We start from the raw sequence: 18,575 nt of genomic DNA on the forward strand, positions 1-18,575 counted from the left end.
AGTCACATAGGACAATCAGGTGGACCCTTCAACAGACTGCAGCTCAATTTTATTGAGCTGCCCATGTGCAATAGACTGCAAAGTCTTCACTGTTGTGTGTTTTCTCTTGTGGTGTTGAAGCTTACCCGACTAGGAGAAATTACAGTTTTAAAGTAGCAAAACTGTTGCTTAGGGAGTTAATTCCAAGGATCAGATTCCCAACTTCTCTAGAGTCAGACCAAGAGACCCACTTCAATAGCGAAGTTTTAAAATAACTGTGTGCGGCATTACAAGTTGAGCAAAGACTCCAATGCAGTTATGTGCCAGAAGCTTCTGGGTTTGTGGAGCACTTTAATGGAATTCTGAAGTCCCAACTAGCAAACATTTGTGCTTCCACCTCAATGAAATAGCCTGATGCATTACCTCTTGTTTTGATGAGTTTGATCAGTACTCCAGACAGGAAAACAAGATTATTGCCCCATGAAATAATCACAGGCCTTGCCATGAGGTTACAAGCAGTGTCCCCAAATGCACTTGTGAACATTACAGATGACATGGTACACTATTTCTGAAAAGGACCGACTGATGTGGTTCATTCTGTGTCTCACCAGGTTGTAGAAGCTACACTGCAGCCACAGAAGGTGATCTGTGTCCAGGTGACTTATTTTCAAAAACTCATCCGGAAGTCCTGCTTAGAACCTCTGTGAAAGTTGGGAACACCTGGTAGTGCTGGTGATAACAGATGTGAAGTGTACTGGTCTCCCTATCTGGATTCATGCGGCACACACTTGCAAAGTTCCAGGTCCCCTTGATGAAACAGCACCTGCCCCTGTAGGGCTGGTTACAGTGAGACAAAGAGCAGGTTAGTCAAGCTGCTGTGGATGAGCAAGTAACTTAAACAGCACAATTGTAGGGTTTTTTTTTGGAGGGGGGGGCGGAGTCCTAAGTGAGTCAACATTAGTGGTTGGTACGGAAGGGTTGAGACAAACAGTTGACCGTGCAAAGCTCAGATGCTGCTAAAGGACCAAGTGCTGTAGCAAAAATTTGTGCATGGTGAGCAGTGGGCAAGTGAACAAACTGTGCAAGTAGTGCAAATATACAGAAGAAGCTGAAGAGTCTGGTCAGAGTGACAGTGATACCAGATGACCGGTAGCTCAAAGATCAAAGAGGAGGAGAGTACTTTGTCAAAAGTATACAGCACTTGAATGGATATATTTTGTAGCATATGACTGGGAGAAGGAGTTTGCAACCTTTTGTTTCAACAATATGTATCTAATTGAACATTCTTGAATTCTTTCTTGTGGCGGAGCTGAACTTTGAAATTTCTTTGCCCGTTGACAGACAGACACTGCAACTTGGATGCGATTAGTGATTTTGAACTACAAATTAGAGACGTTTGAAGGTTTGTTAGAGGCAATCAATGGACCTTATAGAAAAAAAGATTTTTGCAACTTTATTATTTTTTTTTTTTTAAACTTTGCTTCCTATTTGCTTTGTTCACAACAAATACTGAAAGACAGTTGCTATTTCTGCTGCTGCCATTTATATTTTTTGCATTTTTACTTTTAATTTTTGATTACCGGTCTGAACTCATGAAGCTCACTAAAACAGTACAAAACTTAGATACACATGCACAGGAGTGTTAGCTGTGACAATTATTTTAATTATTGCACTGCTTATCAGATTAAGCTTACCTACACCTTATAGAACAGGACACATTAGATCAATGTGTGCCCCTAGCTCCACAATGCCTATGGATAATTGAATGCATACACTAGATGAGGAGCTACATGTAGACAGCTCAGGAAATCTTTGTTCAAATGCTTATTACAAATTGCTTTATGAATATGTTGATACAATGGATGCTAACAACTTCTATGTGTTTACACAATTGCCTGCAACAGTTAGTGGGGGAATTACATATCAGTCTTCCACTGACATATGGTATTTCACTTAGTTTGTTGATGAGCCTTTTGTATGAACAAGAACATTTTCAGTATTATTATTCTAATTACAATCTTGTCTTTTTAGAAACACCGGAATAAAGTTGCCAAAGGATAGAAAATAGGAGGGTTCTTTGAGCCTACCTTAACATATGGAACATTTTATGCCCATAGAGATAATTTGACCTGTGTTCTAACCCCAGTAGAATTTTTATTTTTTAGGACAAGTTGAGGATAGAAAAATAGCGATGAAAACAAAAGTAGATAAAGCAGTAATTGTATTTAATTAGGGAAGGTGAAGAAGCCCACTCAGAAGTAGAAAATCAAGCTACTTTGACTTTAGATTGGCAACATAACATGTAGGGACATGATGTGTATATAGACCTGCTGAAAACCGACACAAAATTTGGAGGGACAAGTGAGTGCAGACGTGTATTTAAATATTAGAGTAGTTGGACATATTTGGCAAATGGACAAGCTCCAGCAATTCCAAGAGTTTATTTCATTTTTGGAAATAAAGCTTATTTTAGATTGCCAAAAGGATGTTATGGTGCATGGTATTTACAAATAGTGTTTGTAAAGATCTATTATGTGAAACACTTTGATGATCCCATGTGGGATGAGAAGTCAAACTCCCGAATCAAGAGAGGTGCCAGTGCATCAGAGATAGTTGGAGATAGCAATGATTCCATCTGTAGGAGTGATACTGAATGATCTAAAGATAAGAAAGTTGTCAAATATGTAGATACGTTGTCTACAGGTACAGCAGGTGCCTTCTTATTAGTGGACACTGAAATGGTTGCTGCAAGATCAATAGTTTTGCAAAATAGTCTTGCTTTTGATATCCTTCTTGTGAAAGAGGGCAGAGTTTGCAAGATACTGAAAGTTCAATAATATTGAACTTTCATACCAGATAACAGTAAGGAGCTGAGAAAGTACACTATGAATCAGACTGAACTGAAAGAGAATCTGAAGGAGTTAGAGGCAACAGATGCCTGGGCAGCAATAGGGAGTTGTGTTTCAGCAGTTCAAAAGTGGTTTGGAAAGCTAGGTAGTGGAATTTTTGGCAGTATCTTGAGTCCCTTGCTGACAAAGCGTTTTGGTCCCCTTCTTCTTGGCCGCAGGAACTGGTTACCCTTCCAGCCCCAGTTAGTAAAGTTTGCAACCTAGGAATACAGGCAGACAAACTGAACTTTGGGGCTCAAGTAAATGCGGACAAGTCTGTTTTTTTCTACACCCTTAAAACTTTGAAGATCATTTTGCAGCAAATCCTTTGCTTATCTACAGAAAGCTTATTGGTCCTGTCAAGAACTGACTACTGTAATGGTCTTTACATAAATATGCAAAAGAAACATCCGAACAAACTGCAAAGTCTACAAAATGCAGTGGCACATCTGTTGCTTGGAATACCAACATTTGTCAGCTTCTAATGCACTAAAACAATTGCACTGGATGACAGTCAGACAGAAATACATTTGAGGCACTCTGTATCACTGTCAAGGTCCTTCATAGAATTGGGCCAGATTACACAAAAAGAAAATCTGTTGGTGCACACCTAGGACACTATATTCCTCCACTTTTAGAAATGTCGCTGTTGCAAGATTCAGACTGCTTGTGGGGAGGAAGAAGCTTTGAGACATCAGCTTACAAAGCTTGGAATTTTCTACTAATTCAGATCAAATCAATTGATACCTTGCTCCCTTTTAGGAAAGCTCTAAAAACCTCCGTTCTCAGGCCTAATGAGCACGTCCTACCAGGCTTCAGAAGAGCTAGGGCCAAGATACCTTTGGGTCTATGTGCACTTTAGAAAGAACTATAACAGAACATTAGCTTTGTATATCTTAGTTGTGTTCTGGTCTTTCAATCTGTACAAGAAAATAAAAGTGAAGAGAGCAGAGAGTGGGGGGGGGGGGGGGGGGGGGAAGGTGAGAGCACTGTGATCTATTAAATCAACATTAAGCAGTTAGAGGAGTCCTGAGGATCTCACCTAGTACGACCTCAGAGATTTTGATCTGTGTCATTGATATGAGATTGTGATCTCATGTGGTGGTTTGATTCACAAAAGGGGTGGGGTGCTGGAGCAGTTGAGATTTGGCAGTTACCTTTGATGTCACAATGATCTGTGACCATTTGATATGTGACCATATGTACAATGTATTGTTTAAAGTTCTAACAAGTTAACTGTAAAGTGGTGCACTGAAAACCCATGTTAAAGGGCATTCACCTTTAATGTTTTGACGTATGTGGTATAGCCCCTTAAATTTAAGTATAATCATTTAATTTGATTCCATGTGTTTCCCTATGGTGTTAAGGAATCATTTTCACGGGAATATAATGCGTTTCCTTACGAATAAGTTTAAAGGTCATATGTTAATGTCAAAAACTGTACTTCCCCATTATAGTTGTCATGTATTAACAGGTTATTTTGCTTTTGATATTACTGTAATTAATGATGGCACTGCATTCACATCATTATATGTGTTTTACCCAATTTGAATAAATGTGTCATGTTAATTCCATTTCCTTTAGTTTATCCAAATTGATTTGCTAGGCCACAGAATTTGCAGAATGTTTTCTTTTGCTAACGTTTAATTTCTTTACAGATGTCGTTCCCATAGAATGTTCATTTGGAAATAGATGTCCTATTGTTTTACACACAGTGAGCCTAAGAAAGTAACCTTGAAGTCAGTACATTGAGGCATACGGTAGAGCAAAGATGGATGCCTTCCCAAGATAGTCCTTCCTGGGAATTTGTCCCGATTTTGCAGATGCCTGTGCCATGATGTGCTATGATTGGACTATTAAAGCTTCCAATCCATTTGGTGTGATTAATGAACAAATCATTGTTCACTGTAAACTTTAATTTACCGTTCTCCAGTTTGATTTAGACATTAGAGGACTCTTCATTCAGACAGAGGTACAGACTTCTTCGCCCTTTCCCCTCATATTCCGAATGCTTGCTGAGAAAAGACTTGGAATTCTTTCTGACCCAATGAGAAGATTCTTGACCAAGCTTCTGAAATGCAGACACTTTCCCTTTCTACTTAGTTTTTTGCCAACCTCAGTTAGCTTTATTTTGCCCCAGATGTTTTTCCAATTTTTTTTGTCCTTTATTTCCTTTTAACTTTTTGTCCCCATGTTTTGTAACCCAGCACAGGAAAAATTGGGAACTTTGTACCTTCCAGGGATTCCCATTGTTTAGAGAACTAATTAGATGATTGAGATCTATAAAAATGCTTAGAAGAAATCATAGTTTATTTTCTGATCATCAAGTTCCGGTGCTTATGTTCTGTATTGCATTTATAGAATGTTTAGTCCGTTGGATGTTAATTCAGCTTTGGTTTTTCCAGTGCCTAGGACATCTGATGGTAATTTTGTATCTTTATTGTCTTGTCCTGAGAAATGTCTACATTAACCTGAGTGAGTTTGTGATAAAACCCTTAGGCTTTATTCCCGACTTGTGTTTTCCTTGTGTGGCCAAATTGGTCATACTGTATATTTAAATATTGATTGATTGGATTGCTGATCTTACCCCTTAGTTAGGGTGAAAAGATGTGTTTGCCTCATTTAGATCATACTTTAAGTGCTCGAGCAGAAGTGAAACTTTCCAAAACAGAGTAAAAGTGGTATGAAATCGAATTGTAATAAGGCAGAGAAAACACCAGGGATGCTCTTGAGCCCTCCAGAGGTGAAAAGCCAAGCAGGTAAAGTTTCACAGTGAGTTCATGTAGTCTAAAATGAATAAATGTTAGATGCATAGATGGGTCCCACCTGGTTACTCTCATGCACTGCAAGGGTAAAAGGTACGATGGATTACTGTCCCAAATAAACAGATCTCTGTCAGGCGAACCATCATTCTCTACAGGTAAAAGGTCAAACTAGGAGATGGTCCCTGATAAGGCATCACTGCTATTTAGGTGTTTAGTGATACACAGGGAACAACTACTCTTTGAGAGGGCCATTATGCAGTTGAAATTGTTTAATGGTTTTATACATTATCTGTATAAGAACTCCACAAATTAAACTATTGTAATTTAGCTTATGAAGCATTGGGTAGGTTAACATGAAATTTAGACTCACTATTGGGCTCACAAAAGACGCATAAAGCAATTTATGAATCAAACTGTCAACAACGATCTGTAGGAATTAAAGAGAATCTGGTTTATAAATTGTCCTGTCAATGGTACACATCAGCAGTCCAGATGTTTTGTTCTCTCAATTTTCATCTTTTCTGGGGCCATATATAGGCATGCATGTTCAATGCTAAAGTTGTTTCTAGAATCAAAGCAAATTCAACAAACATTTGTAAGAAAAACTGGGTTACAATGGACCTCAGTCTGAAACAGGTTAGGATGAATGTCAGAATGCCAATATTTCCTTCTCTAAATATTTCCTCATAGGTGATTGAGCATCTGCTGAAGACTGTAAGCCCTGCCCATTTTCTCCCTTTGCTCACTCATTGAAATTCTGATGTTCCGCCCCACCACTTACATAGGTTAGTAACCAGTGGAGTTGGGTGTTGCACTCCTTAAGGTACAATGACCATTCAACAATTTAGAAACTACCCCCAATTGACTGTCCACACAATTTAGCATACATATTTAGTGTTTACTAGCATGTGTATCATAATTTTTTTTTTTAATTACGAATCCCAATGTTTGATATACGTACCCTTCCATATACAGGGTTGGCAGCAGCTAATACACTGCAGCGGGCATTCAGCCTTGCCTGGATTCCTGCTTTTGATATGCTGACACGGCCTTGTTCCATTACTTCATGAATAGCTGTTCGGTCCATATCAGACATTTTGTCAAACTCATCAATGCAGACCACACCTCTATCCGCCAAAACCATAGCACCAGCTTCCAATCTTCGTTCCCCTAAATAATACATTTAGCAATTGAAAAGGCCATACAGTACTTTAAATTGTGTACATATGTTCAACCACATCCATTGCCTTTTAAAAACATACACAGGATGTTCATGGTTCTCTGTCAAATGATTCACTTTTGTCAAGATATTTATATTCATTTATGGTCCATGCTGCAAGAGAAAGGAAAAGAAAAACAATCCGACATATGCAACCAAACACCAATGCATAAAAAATAAGGTCCCCCCTTATGCTTATTTCTGAAATGTTAGTAATTTAAATAAACACCATCATATTTGTATCTGTTACTTACACAAAGGATTCCTTCAAATTGTCACTACCATATGTAGATTTCATTTACCATGGCATCAGGTCTGTACCACTAAGAGCGGAGATGTGATACATTACAGCTTATGTGAAAAGGGAGCACAAATTATTCTTATGCAGAGTGTTGGACTTTTTGCCTTATGCAGGGTCATCCCCAGTCTTTTTGCCTCCTTCCTCCTGGTTTTTCTGACCTCTCGCTGTTGGCTCTAGGACTCTGAGCACTTTCACTGCTGACCAGTGCTAAAGTGTAGGTGCCCTCCCATCTAAAGTTGGTTTGATTGGCTTATACCTAATTGGCATATTTAATTTACCTATAAGTACCTTGCACAGCGGTATCTCTATACCCAGGGCCTGTAAATTAAATACTACTAGTGGGCCTGCAGCGCTGCTTGCACCACCCACTGAAGTAGACTTTCAAACCTGTCTCAGGCCTGCTAGCGCAGGGCCTGTGTGCGCAGTTTTCTGCCCCAGGGACCTGGCATCTAAACTTACTTGCCAGGCCCAGAACTCCCCTTTTACTACATGTAAGTCACCCCTAAGGTACGCCCTAGCTAGCCCTATGGGCAGGGTGCCATGTATGTAGAAAGGCAGGACATGTGCCATATTGCATGGCCTGTCCTGGTAGTGACAAACAGCCTAACTTGGTGTCTCACTGCTGTGAGTGCTGCCTTCTCGTAGGATTGCATTAGAAATGCCCTGCCTTATGTGTAAAGGGTATTGTCTGATTTATGAGGGGTAGCGTAGGCGTGTTTGGTATGGTTGTGCTGGTGGTGATAAATACTGCTTACTGGTGTGGGTGTGTTTTTTATTACTATCACAGAAATGCCACTTCTAGAAAGTGCGCATTTATCTGTACTTATGACTCTGGTGTTTTGCAGCTTGACTCCAATCCACATCTGGGCAGAGTGACAGTTGGGGTTTTGTGCATACTTTTCAGACAGCCTGTACACAGGGAGGGTGGAGGTGTCACAGAGGTGCATCTGCATACTGAATAGTCTTCCTGGGCTGAGAGAAGGGAGAGGCGGGGCACACCTACATTTGTAAAGGCTGTGCCCTTGCCTCACACAATAGGGTTGTTAACCCCCACTGATGTTTGGAGCCTGTGCTGAAAGGAGAGGGGGCACTCCAGAGCCAGTTGTAACTGGCTGGAACCTCCTCTCCCTACCATTGTAAAACACTGTAAGAACTGACTATAAGTACAGGGGAATTTTCCCCACAATTTGAACTCTTGGAAATTGAACCTTGACACAAGATGCTGCTGAATGGACTCACCAGGAAACCGCCTTGGACTGCTGCTGCTGTGCTAACCTGTGACCTGCCTGGTCACTAGGAGGAACTGCCATCATCTGCACCCCTTGTGCTGGCCTGTAGCTGGACCCACCAGCCTTGTGCTCCTTCCTGCTTCATTGTTCCCAGGGGCAGGGTGCCGTGGCCACTGACCCCTGCAACTTTTCCCTGCACGAGGAGTGCTGCCTTGATTTCCCCTTTGCGCTGAGAGAGCGCTCTTCTGTGCCCTCAGGCACTTCGAGGCACCTGTTTCATGCTGGAATCACCGCCGCAACCCGGGCTATAAGTATGGCCTTAGCGCTTTGAAAAGCGCTTCCTGGATGGCCCCCAGTAATCACAGTCCCCGGAGGGGCCAGTCAATGGTCTAGAGGAGGTGCGTGCCGCCCTCTTCTCCTCAAAAGGATGTCAGAGGCCCCCCATTTTGCGCATAGGAGCGCCGGGGGCCCCATTGTTCATCTTCTAGGCACTGGAGGTGCCTTCATCAAGCCAGGTACTGTTAAAGGAACAATATATAGAACATAAGTTATTACTAGAGACTTCGTCTGATTTATATGTTGCCTACCTGTTTTTGATGGTGTTTCATAGGCATATGCAAATGTTCTTTTTATGGGCATGACTTGCTAATATGTTTCCCTAACTTGCCATAGATTTTCTAATGTTCCTACTATGGGCGTCTTATGATATTCTTATGACAAGTGTTCTAATGTGATAACGTGTTTCCTGACTACTGCTTATGTTGCAGAAAACTGAGTAACCTGTGTGTTATGTGTGACTACTGCTAGTTCGCAGAGTAACTAATGTGTAACGTTCTGACAACTGCTAAGGTAGCAGGATAGTACTGTTATGTGATGTTGGTCTAATAATTACATTGTGTACAATACAGTATATGTTCATATAATCTGGTGTTGTGTTTCCTTTGAGGTGGGGATCTTGCGTCACGTGTGTGTGTGTGTGTGTGTGTTGTGCAACCGCTTTACACATTGCCTCTGGGTTAAGCCTGACTGCTTGTGCCAAGCTACTAAGGGGGTGAGCAGGGGTTATCTTGGACGTGTAACTCCCTTGCCCTGACTAAAGTGGGTAAGTTCTGCCTGGCTGAGGTGCATACCCTAGCCAACGAGAAACCCCATTTCTAACATTGGTTGTCAGCGGTGAGGATAGGACTTGCGCTTGCACAATACCATTGTGACTCATTATTTCACTACAAGGATTGCATTTAGACCATCACATGTTTGGCTTCTCTTAACTTTCTGTCTTAGGTCATTTTTCCTGTTTTCAGTTCTCATGCTTGGGTATTGTGGTTGTCACATTTGAGTTATTAGTACCTTTTCAAGATGGGGCTTACCTTTGATTTAGAGGACCTGCCGTTTTACACGCAGGGGGAATTAGAGGGGTTCTGTAGAGAGAGAGAGAGGGCTGCCTGTAGAAGGGGACCTCAGGAGATCTCTGAATTTCTTTGAAAGGTTTGTGACATATACCCAGGGAGGGAGTGTGCTTAGGGGGTACCCAGAGGATCCTGAGTGTAGCGAGGGTTCCCAATGGGAGGGCTCCCAGACCTCATCCCTAGAGAGTGGTAGAGAGACTGATCAGGAGGGTGAGAATGACCGGTTGGGGACGCCAGTTGACAGGGATGGCCCCAGTGATAGGGAGTCCCTTGCTGGGCCCAGTGTAAGAAGCAGGGCTACCTCTCATTCCTTGACGCCTGATGAGCTAAAAGATAGGCGGGAAGATAGGGACCTGAAGTTGCAGTAAGCGCGCCTAGCTGTTGAGGAGAGAAGGGCTGAGGTAGAGAAGGCCTTAGTACAGGAGAGGATGGCAGAGGCAGAGAGGGCCTTTGCCAGAGAAAGACTCGCTCTAGAGCGCAGTCTGAAGGTTCTGGACTCACCAGCGCTGCAGGTGGAGTCCAATGGTGGCAGCAATGTAGAGTGCTGTAGCAAAGATGTTCCTCACATACACATAGATCTGGTACCTAGATTTCAAAAGGGGGGTGACATACGTCAGTGGTTAAAGGAATATGAGAGGGCATTGGTAGAGCGCAGGATCCCTGAGAAGGAGTGGGGAACTGGCCTAGGGAGTTTTATTCCTGAGGAGGGGAGGGATGCCCTACTGACTCTAGAAGAGAGTGACAGGGAGGGGTACTCCGCTGTGAAGAATGCACTGATTGTGAAGTATGTTTTTTTTCCCCTGAGGAATACAGAAAAAGGTTTAGGGGTGGTAAGAAACAGTCCCGCCAGTCTTGGAAGGAGTTTGTGAAGGATTGCTGCATTGCACTAGATGGATGGGTGAAGGGTAGCACAGTAAACAATTTTGAAGGGCTGTTTAATCTGATTGTCAGAGAGCACCTGCTTCGTCGTCGTTTTTCAGAGTTACGCCAACACTTGTCAGTGTGTGAGCTCTCTGACCCCGGGGAGCTTGCAAAGGAGGCAGACTTCTGGTTGCGTACCAGAGGGTCTGGTGTGGCATTAGGGGGTGTTCCTAATGAGTGGTCTAGGTGTTTCCCAACCAGGTTTGGTGGGAAAGGCTTGTGTCCCAGGTAGGTCCCAGTGTGTTGGGGCGGGTAAGGCACCCCATGTCCAGTCTCAGAGGAGAGGGAATGGGGTTGGGCTGAGGCCCAGGGTACCCGAGCTCCAGTCCCAGGTCCTGGAGGGTTCCATGAGTGAACGCCAGGAGGTGAGCCTAGCCTGTGCCGTAGGGCCAGCTGTTCAGAAGGATCCCATTTGGTCATTAGGACTTGGGCGGGTGGCTGGTGATAGCGTTCTGCCAGTCCTGGTGTCTGGTAGTCTCGCTCTACAGCAGAGGAGGTGGAAATCCAGGCATAGGGTTGAGAGGGGCCTGCGGGCCCCAGTGGAGAACCTGGGGGGTCAGGGGTCAGCTCTGAGAGCAGAGATCCCCAGGAATGACCTTGGTGAGACCATTTCTGGGCTGGGGGGGGGGATCCAGACTGTCAGATGGGCAGAGGTCAGGAGACCTGCGCCAGCCAGACTCTTGTGTGGCCCTTGGGGAAGGTGTTTCCCTGGTGGGGGGTAGGTGTGCCCCCCAGGAAGTCCTGGTGCGCCAGGCAATGATTCAACCGCAGGGTGGTGACTCTGGGTTGGATGATCAGGTTCAGGGGGTAAGCTCTGATCTGGTAGGGGGTAGGTGTGCTCCCAAGGAAGTCCTGGTTCGCTGGGCAATGGTCCAGTCTAAGGGTGTCGTCCCTGGACTAGATAGACAGGTTCAGGGGGTAAACTGGGACCTGGTTGGGGGGGCGGTTAGTGTGCTCACCTCCCCGTGTGAAACTTCTGGTGGCTTCTCCCGAAGTGGGGAGACGCAGGACTCTGGAAGTGGGGTTCAGGGAGGGGGAAGCCCACCCCGGACCCCGGTGCAACCCAAGGGTGTCATCCCTAGGTTGGGTGGTCAGTCGCCAGGTAGTGATCCTGGGCTGGCGAGAGAGATGTGCAGGGATGCTGTACCCAGCACCCTGGCAAATGTGGATTCTGGTGATGCCCCTCCTAGGAGAGGAGGGCGGGATCCTAAAAGGAGGGGTAGAGGGAGGAGAGCCTCGCCTCTACCTCCTGTAGAACCTATGGGTGCGGACCCTAGGTTGGTGGATCAGTGGCAGGGTAGAGCCGCTGAACTGATTGGAAATGGAGTGGAGACAGGTTGCTTTGCACCTGGGGCTACCGCCCCCCACTCGTTATGGTTTCAGAGACCAGAGGCTCCTAGATGGCTGGTTCTGGCCATTGGCAGCTAGAGAACCCCTGTGGGTTGGTCTAGGCTGCCTGGGAAGCATTGACAGAGATCCAAGTGGAGTCAGGAAGGAGTAGAACTAGAACATGCCCCTGCTGTTGTAGGCCTGTGTCCTTGTTCTATCGCCCCAATCAGGGAAGTACATCAAGGTATTGATTGTTCTCCCATGGGTTTTGGCTGGTAGGGGGTTGTGTTGGACTTTTTGCCTTACACAGGGTCATCCCCAGTCTTTTTGCCTCCTTCCTCCTGGTTTTTCTGACCTCTTGCTGTTGGCTCTAGGACTCTGAGCACTTTATAACTGCTGACCAGTGCTAAAGTGCAGGTGCTCTCCCATCTAAAGTTGGTATGATTGGCTTATACCTAATTGGCATATTTAATTTACCTATAAGTACCTTGTACAGTGGTATCTCTATACCCAGGGCCTGTAAATTAAATACTACTAGTGGGCCTGCAGCGCTGCTTGCGCCACCCACTGAAGTAGACTTTCAAACCTGTCTCAGGCCTGCTAGCGCAGGGCCTGTGTGCGCAGTTTTCTGCCACAGGGACCTGGCATCTAAACTTACTTGCCAGGCCCAGAACTCCCCTTTTACTACATGTAAGTCACCCCTAAGGTACGCCCTAGCTAGCCCTATTGGCAGGGTGCCATGTATGTAGAAAGGCAGGACGTGCCATATTGCATGGCCTGTCCTGGTAGTGACAAACAGCCTAACTTGGTGTCTCACTGCTGTGAGTGCTGCCTTCTCATAGGATTGCATTAGAAACGCCCTGCCTTATGTGTAAAGGGTATTGTCTGATTTATGAGGGGTAGCGTAGGCGTGTTTGGTATGTTTGTGATGGTGATGAAAAATACTGCTTACTGGTGTGGGTGTGTTTTTTATTACTATCACAGAAATGCCACTTCTAGAAAGTGCGCATTTATCTGTACTTATGACTCTGGTGTTTTGCAGCTTGACTCCAATCCACGTCTGGGCAGAGTGACAGTTGGGGTTTTGTGCATACTTTTCAGACAGCCTGTACACAGGGAGGGTGGAGGTGTCACAGAGGTGCATCTGCATACTGAATAGTCTTCCTGGGCTGAGAGAAGGGAGAGGCGGGGCACACCTGCATTTGTAAAGGCTGTGCCCTGGCCTCACACAATAGGGTCGTTAACCCCCACTGATGTTGGAGCCTGTGCTGAAAGGAGAGGGGGCACTCCAGAGCCAGTTGTAACTGGCTGGAACCTCCTCTCCCTACCATTGTAAAACACTGTAAGAACTGACTAAGTACAGGGGAATTTTCCCCACAATTTGAACTCTTGGAAATTGAACCTTGACACAAGATGCTGCTGAATGGACTCACCAGGAAACCGCCTTGGACTGCTGCTGCTGTGCTAACCTGTGACCTGCCTGGTCACTAGGAGGAACTGCCATCATCTGCACCCCTTGTGCTGGCCTGTAGCTGGACCCACCAGCCTTGTGCTCCTTCCTGCTTCATTGTTCCCAGGGGCAGGGTGCCGTGGCCCCTGACCCCTGTAACTTTTCCCTGCACGAGGAGTGCTGCCTTGATTTCCCCTTTGCGCTGAGAGAGCGCTCTTCTGTGCCCTCCGGCACTTCGAGGCACCTGTTTCATGCTGGAATCACCGCCGCAACCCGGGCTATAAGTATGGCCTTAGCGCTTTGAAAAGCGCTTCCTGGATGGCCCCCAGTAATCACAGTCCCCGGAGGGGCCAGTCAATGGTCTAGAGGAGGTGCGTGCCGCCCTCTTCTCCTCAAAAGGATGTCAGAGGCCCCCATTTTGCACATAGGAGCGCCGGGGGCCCCATTGTTCATCTTCTAGGCACTGGAGGTGCCTTCATCAAGCCAGGTACTGTTAAAGGAACAATATATAGAACATAAGTTATTACTAGAGACTTCGTCTGATTTATATGTTGCCTACCTGTTTTTGATGGTGTTTCATAGGCATATGCAAATGTTCCTTTTATGGGCATGACTTGCTAATATGTTTCCCTAACTTGCCATAGATTTTCTAATGTTCCTACTATGGGCGTCTTATGATATTCTTATGACAAGTGTTCTAATGTGATAACGTGTTTCCTGACTACTGCTTATGTTGCAGAATACTGAGTAACCTGTGTGTTATGTGTGACTACTGCTAGTTCGCAGAGTAACTAATGTGTAACATTCTGACAACTGCTAAGGTAGCACGATAGTACTGTTATGTGATGTTGGTCTAATAATTACATTGTGTACAATACAGTATATGTTCATATAATCTGGTGTTGGGTTTCCTTTGTGGTGGGGATATTGCGTCACATGTATGTGTGTGTTGTGCAACCGCTTTACACATTGCCTCTGGGTTAAGCCCGACAGCTCGTGCCAAGCTACCAAGGGGGTGAGCAGGGGTTATCTTGGACGTGTAACTCCCTTGCCCTGACTAGAGTGGGTAAGTTCTGCCTGACTGAGGTGCATACCCTAGCCAACCAGAAACCCCATTTCTAACAAAGGTTTTTGGAAAAGCATCTAATAGTAAGGTAAGCAAGCAGCAAAGAACACGGAAGGGAGGGGGGGAGAAGCAGGTGACAGCACAGACAGCTCTCACTCTCTGGCAAGGCTAGTCTAAGCAGTCAAAGGCTGGAGAGGTTCACCAGCATGCAGCAGCCAGCCAGCCAGCCAGCCAGCAACAGCGTTCCCACTGAGCAAAGTTTATTCCATGGAAGTGCAATACTAAAACAGCTCACGTGAGATTAGTGAAGGAATGGGCACATGCCTTACAGAACACAGGAATCTCAGGATGACCACAACATCAGCCGTAATAAAAAATTGGGCCTGGACCAACATTTATTACAGTGGAGATTGGACATCAAACAGTGTTCAGCATGGCTTAGCTGTACCTATCAATGAATGCAAGAGAGTTGCCCGCAAGGCTGACTGCCTCAGTCACCTTGGATGGAAGCTCCAGTAGAGTAGTAAGGTGTTCTTGGCTGGTTCTAAAAACAGCCAAGATCCTGCCTGGTCCAGAGGTCCGAGATTCAACCCTTGGAAACATTCTAGTTCTTTGAAGCCAGTTCCTGTCCAAATAAAAGAAAAATCTATTGTCACTATGTGGTGATGTTCTCTTTATACAAATTATCATCATAAATCCACTTTTCTTCATATTCTGCAATGCGGGAAATTACCAGCTCAGATTTATAAAAATAGTCTATTGTGCTAACCTTGGTTTGGAGAAAAGCCTATTTTGAAATGAAAAAAATATCATTGAGTACCTGCCAGTGAGAAGAGGCTGGTGGGGAACTAAGCCAATAGGAAAGATAGGTCCTCCGTTTTTGCCATATAACAGGCCCAATCTGCCTGTGGCCTTATAAGTGTCAGTTGAGTGCACTTCTGAACACAGAGAAAGCTTCACTCTCTATCACGATTGTTAAAGTGGAAACCCACCCACTTTTGATAGTAGTAAACATAAAATGCATTGAATAGGGACAAATGATGGTAGAACATCATGTGCTATAAAAGTTAAAAGAAAACTAAAGTATATAAAGGGTAGAGCACTTTCAGCTAAAATGGAATAGTCACAGAACTCCAATGATGACATGCAACATCATTAGATCATCTGTTGGGAGTTCATTACCACATCATATCCATCTACACGAGTCTCTAAAGAGCACTCCATACATACATACATATACACACATACATACAACACAGTGGGGCAGCTGCATATGTCCACAGGGTGGGGGGGGGGGGGGGTGCCTGTTATAACACACCCAAATGTGCATACACACTTTCAAACTTGGGCATTGCCGAGTTCCTGAAATATTCTAAACACCCCATCCCATCCAAAGCACCTGCAGAAGGTCTTTTGCCATTTACAGTAAACCCTGGGTACAGCAACTGGCCTACAACCAGGAAACTCACCATCCTCCATCCCAAACAAACTGTGCATGGCCATGTTTGCAGAGCCCATATCACCCAACCTGCAGCTCATGGTTTGCAGCTCTGTGCAGCAACCTCTTGGTGCACAGCCCTCACCCATATACAGTAGACTGTGGGTGCTGAGCATAGCGTATGACTAGGAACTGCACTTATACCACCCACGCCACCTGCACCAAATCCCTCTGCCCAGACCACACAAGTTTCAACCAGAACCTGCTGTAGAAAAAGAAAAGTGATCTTTGAAACCTTGAGGATCCTGGAGTGTAAACCAAATACCAAAATGGTAGCTGGTGGGGGTTCATGGACAAGGTTACATCTATAAACACAATGGTGACTTTTTCCATTTTTTGGAAACGGTATCTGCCACTCTGCTAGATTTGTTTTCCTGGTTGCATACTTCAGTGCCTGACATATGGTAACGGTCACTAAAACAAATGTTTCCTTTGCAGCCAGAAAAATCAAGTTGCTCGGACTGTAAACCCTACTTGGATCCTCGAACCTGCACTGGACCAAAAGATTTTTAAAAATGCCCGCAACAAAAAATGTGTATTATTTTTTGATCATGTTGTCAAAAAACGTCACAGATTTTAAGTAAATCACAAAATGATTCCAAGTAGAGCCAAGCGGCTTTAGGTTATCCAAATTTTGTGAAAATCCATCCAATGTTTTCAGAATGTTCAGTAACTTCTCTCTTCTACCCCCTGGTTTGATATTGATAAAACTCAAGGATCCAATCAATGGGGAGGAATCAATGTTGTGTGCCATTTTCATTAAATGGTATAAAAGTTGTTCACGATTAGAAAAAAAATGCCAATTACAGGGTGATGCAACTATAACTACTAAATAGTTTGCAAGAGAAGTCATACCGGCTCCATGTGGTGGAAATGAGCTTTAGAAGTCCATCCTCTGGGATGTTCCAAATGAAGTGCCATCCTTTTCCTATGAACGCTTTACATCAAATTCTGGTAAATTAGGTACCATCTGTTCTTATAGTAGCAAGTGCAGACATGCTTTAGACGAGCCTTCTTTTACCACCTGATCGCAGGGCATAGTATTAACTCAACGGGTAGAAACACACCCCACTTGTCCTTTTCACAAATAATTTTTTCTAAACCAGTAAACAAAGTAAGCCATGGTAGTATAAATGGTCTTGTAAGCCATTAACATATACTAGCTGGCAAAAACAATTTCAGAAAATGTGGAACAATTCAAATCTTGCAAGATTCTCATATTACATTATTACAGAAGTTTCAAAAAGTAATGCACATGGTCTTCCTTTTCAGAATAATACAGCAATAAAAATGTCTTAAAAGTTTCTCAAGGTCATTAAGGTGCACTAACAAAACTGTATTTACCAGTTTCCTGGTCAGTAGTAACAGCAGCTGTCAATCCTACTCCAGATGATCCCCTACCCGTGGTAGGTATAGCTCTTGGGGCGGTATGCAGCACATATCGAAGAAGCTGAGACTTCGCAACAGAAGGATCACCTTTGAATAAAAGTTACATTCGGATTACATAACCCAACAGGGCCTTTAGAAATTTAATTGCAAGACAACTAAATCAGTTCCACAAATCAACAACAAGATAAGAGTACAGGTTTGAGTCATAATATTCCAACATGCATGTTATTATAATATAGCTTAGTGATTAATCAATTCATGCAGGTCAAACCCCATTACCTGAAAGTATCCAAGAGCTCTTCCAGAGTGGGGTGCAATAGAAGACTCGTACATTTGTCAACAATGAGATTTGAGTACAGGAGTAAAATTGTGATAGTGAACTATTAGGTACATTTTTCCATAAGGGAGGAGTTGGGGAGGGGGCCCTAAGATCAAATGTTCAGATGGACATTAAAGAAGGTAAATGGGGGTGAAAATTCACTAGGTATTAGCAAATGGAATGACCTGAAGGAAGTTCACGAAATGTCTTTAGGAACGTTATTATAGAAGGTCCCCTGAATATACCTAGGTACACATCTTTAAACCACCAATGGCAAGTATTAGCTGGGTTTGGCTTGTGGCTATTGTTGCTGAATGGTAGAACGTATGCAATTCTGAGCTCTTTCTATTTCAAACTGAGTAAAGATATTCCCAGGATTGCAGCCCAATCTCTGTTCTCCATTCATCCTGAGTAGGAAAGATACTCAAGCTCTGGCACAAGCAGAAGTGGTGAGGGCACAATAATTATGTGACTGTGCATTACCTCTCAATAATAGTATGACCCTTTTGCACATTGATTTCCTCATCTATTAAAGCCCTACTGCAAGACTATCCAGATTGTTACTCATGTCAACATCTCCCTTTAGGGAGTGTACAACTGCTGAAACTGGAACAGTGGCTACAATAAGTGTTTTTTCCACATGAAGCCTCTGAGAAAAAGGGGAAACATCCTGTCTTGGCTCATGACTATGAGGCTGCCAGTCAGTCTTGGCGTGTGCTTTCCCTAAATAAGAGGTACAATTGACTACACAAGATTAGCTTATGAAACTTTTGGTCTCAGTAATTTAGTATAAGGAGCCAAACAGTGGCATATAAA

The 18,575-nt window shown here is 44.0% G+C and overlaps 1 protein-coding gene across 2 annotated transcripts in view; it reads right to left on the bottom strand.

Annotated features, from left to right (window-relative positions):
• LOC138282476 (maternal DNA replication licensing factor mcm3-like) overlaps window positions 1–18,575 on the bottom strand; it is a 315,678-nt gene that overhangs the window by 104,557 nt on the left and 192,546 nt on the right. For both annotated transcript variants that reach the window (XM_069220088.1, XM_069220089.1), the window contains 2 exons: window positions 17,396–17,527; window positions 6,594–6,802 (listed from right to left, as the gene is read on the bottom strand). In XM_069220088.1, coding sequence (XP_069076189.1) covers window positions 6,594–6,802; window positions 17,396–17,527 — 341 coding nt within the window. The remainder of the gene's footprint in view (window positions 1–6,593; window positions 6,803–17,395; window positions 17,528–18,575) is intronic.

This window comes from Pleurodeles waltl, chromosome 2_2 (genome assembly GCF_031143425.1).
Source record: "Pleurodeles waltl isolate 20211129_DDA chromosome 2_2, aPleWal1.hap1.20221129, whole genome shotgun sequence".
Classification (NCBI taxonomy): Eukaryota; Metazoa; Chordata; class Amphibia; order Caudata; family Salamandridae; genus Pleurodeles; species Pleurodeles waltl.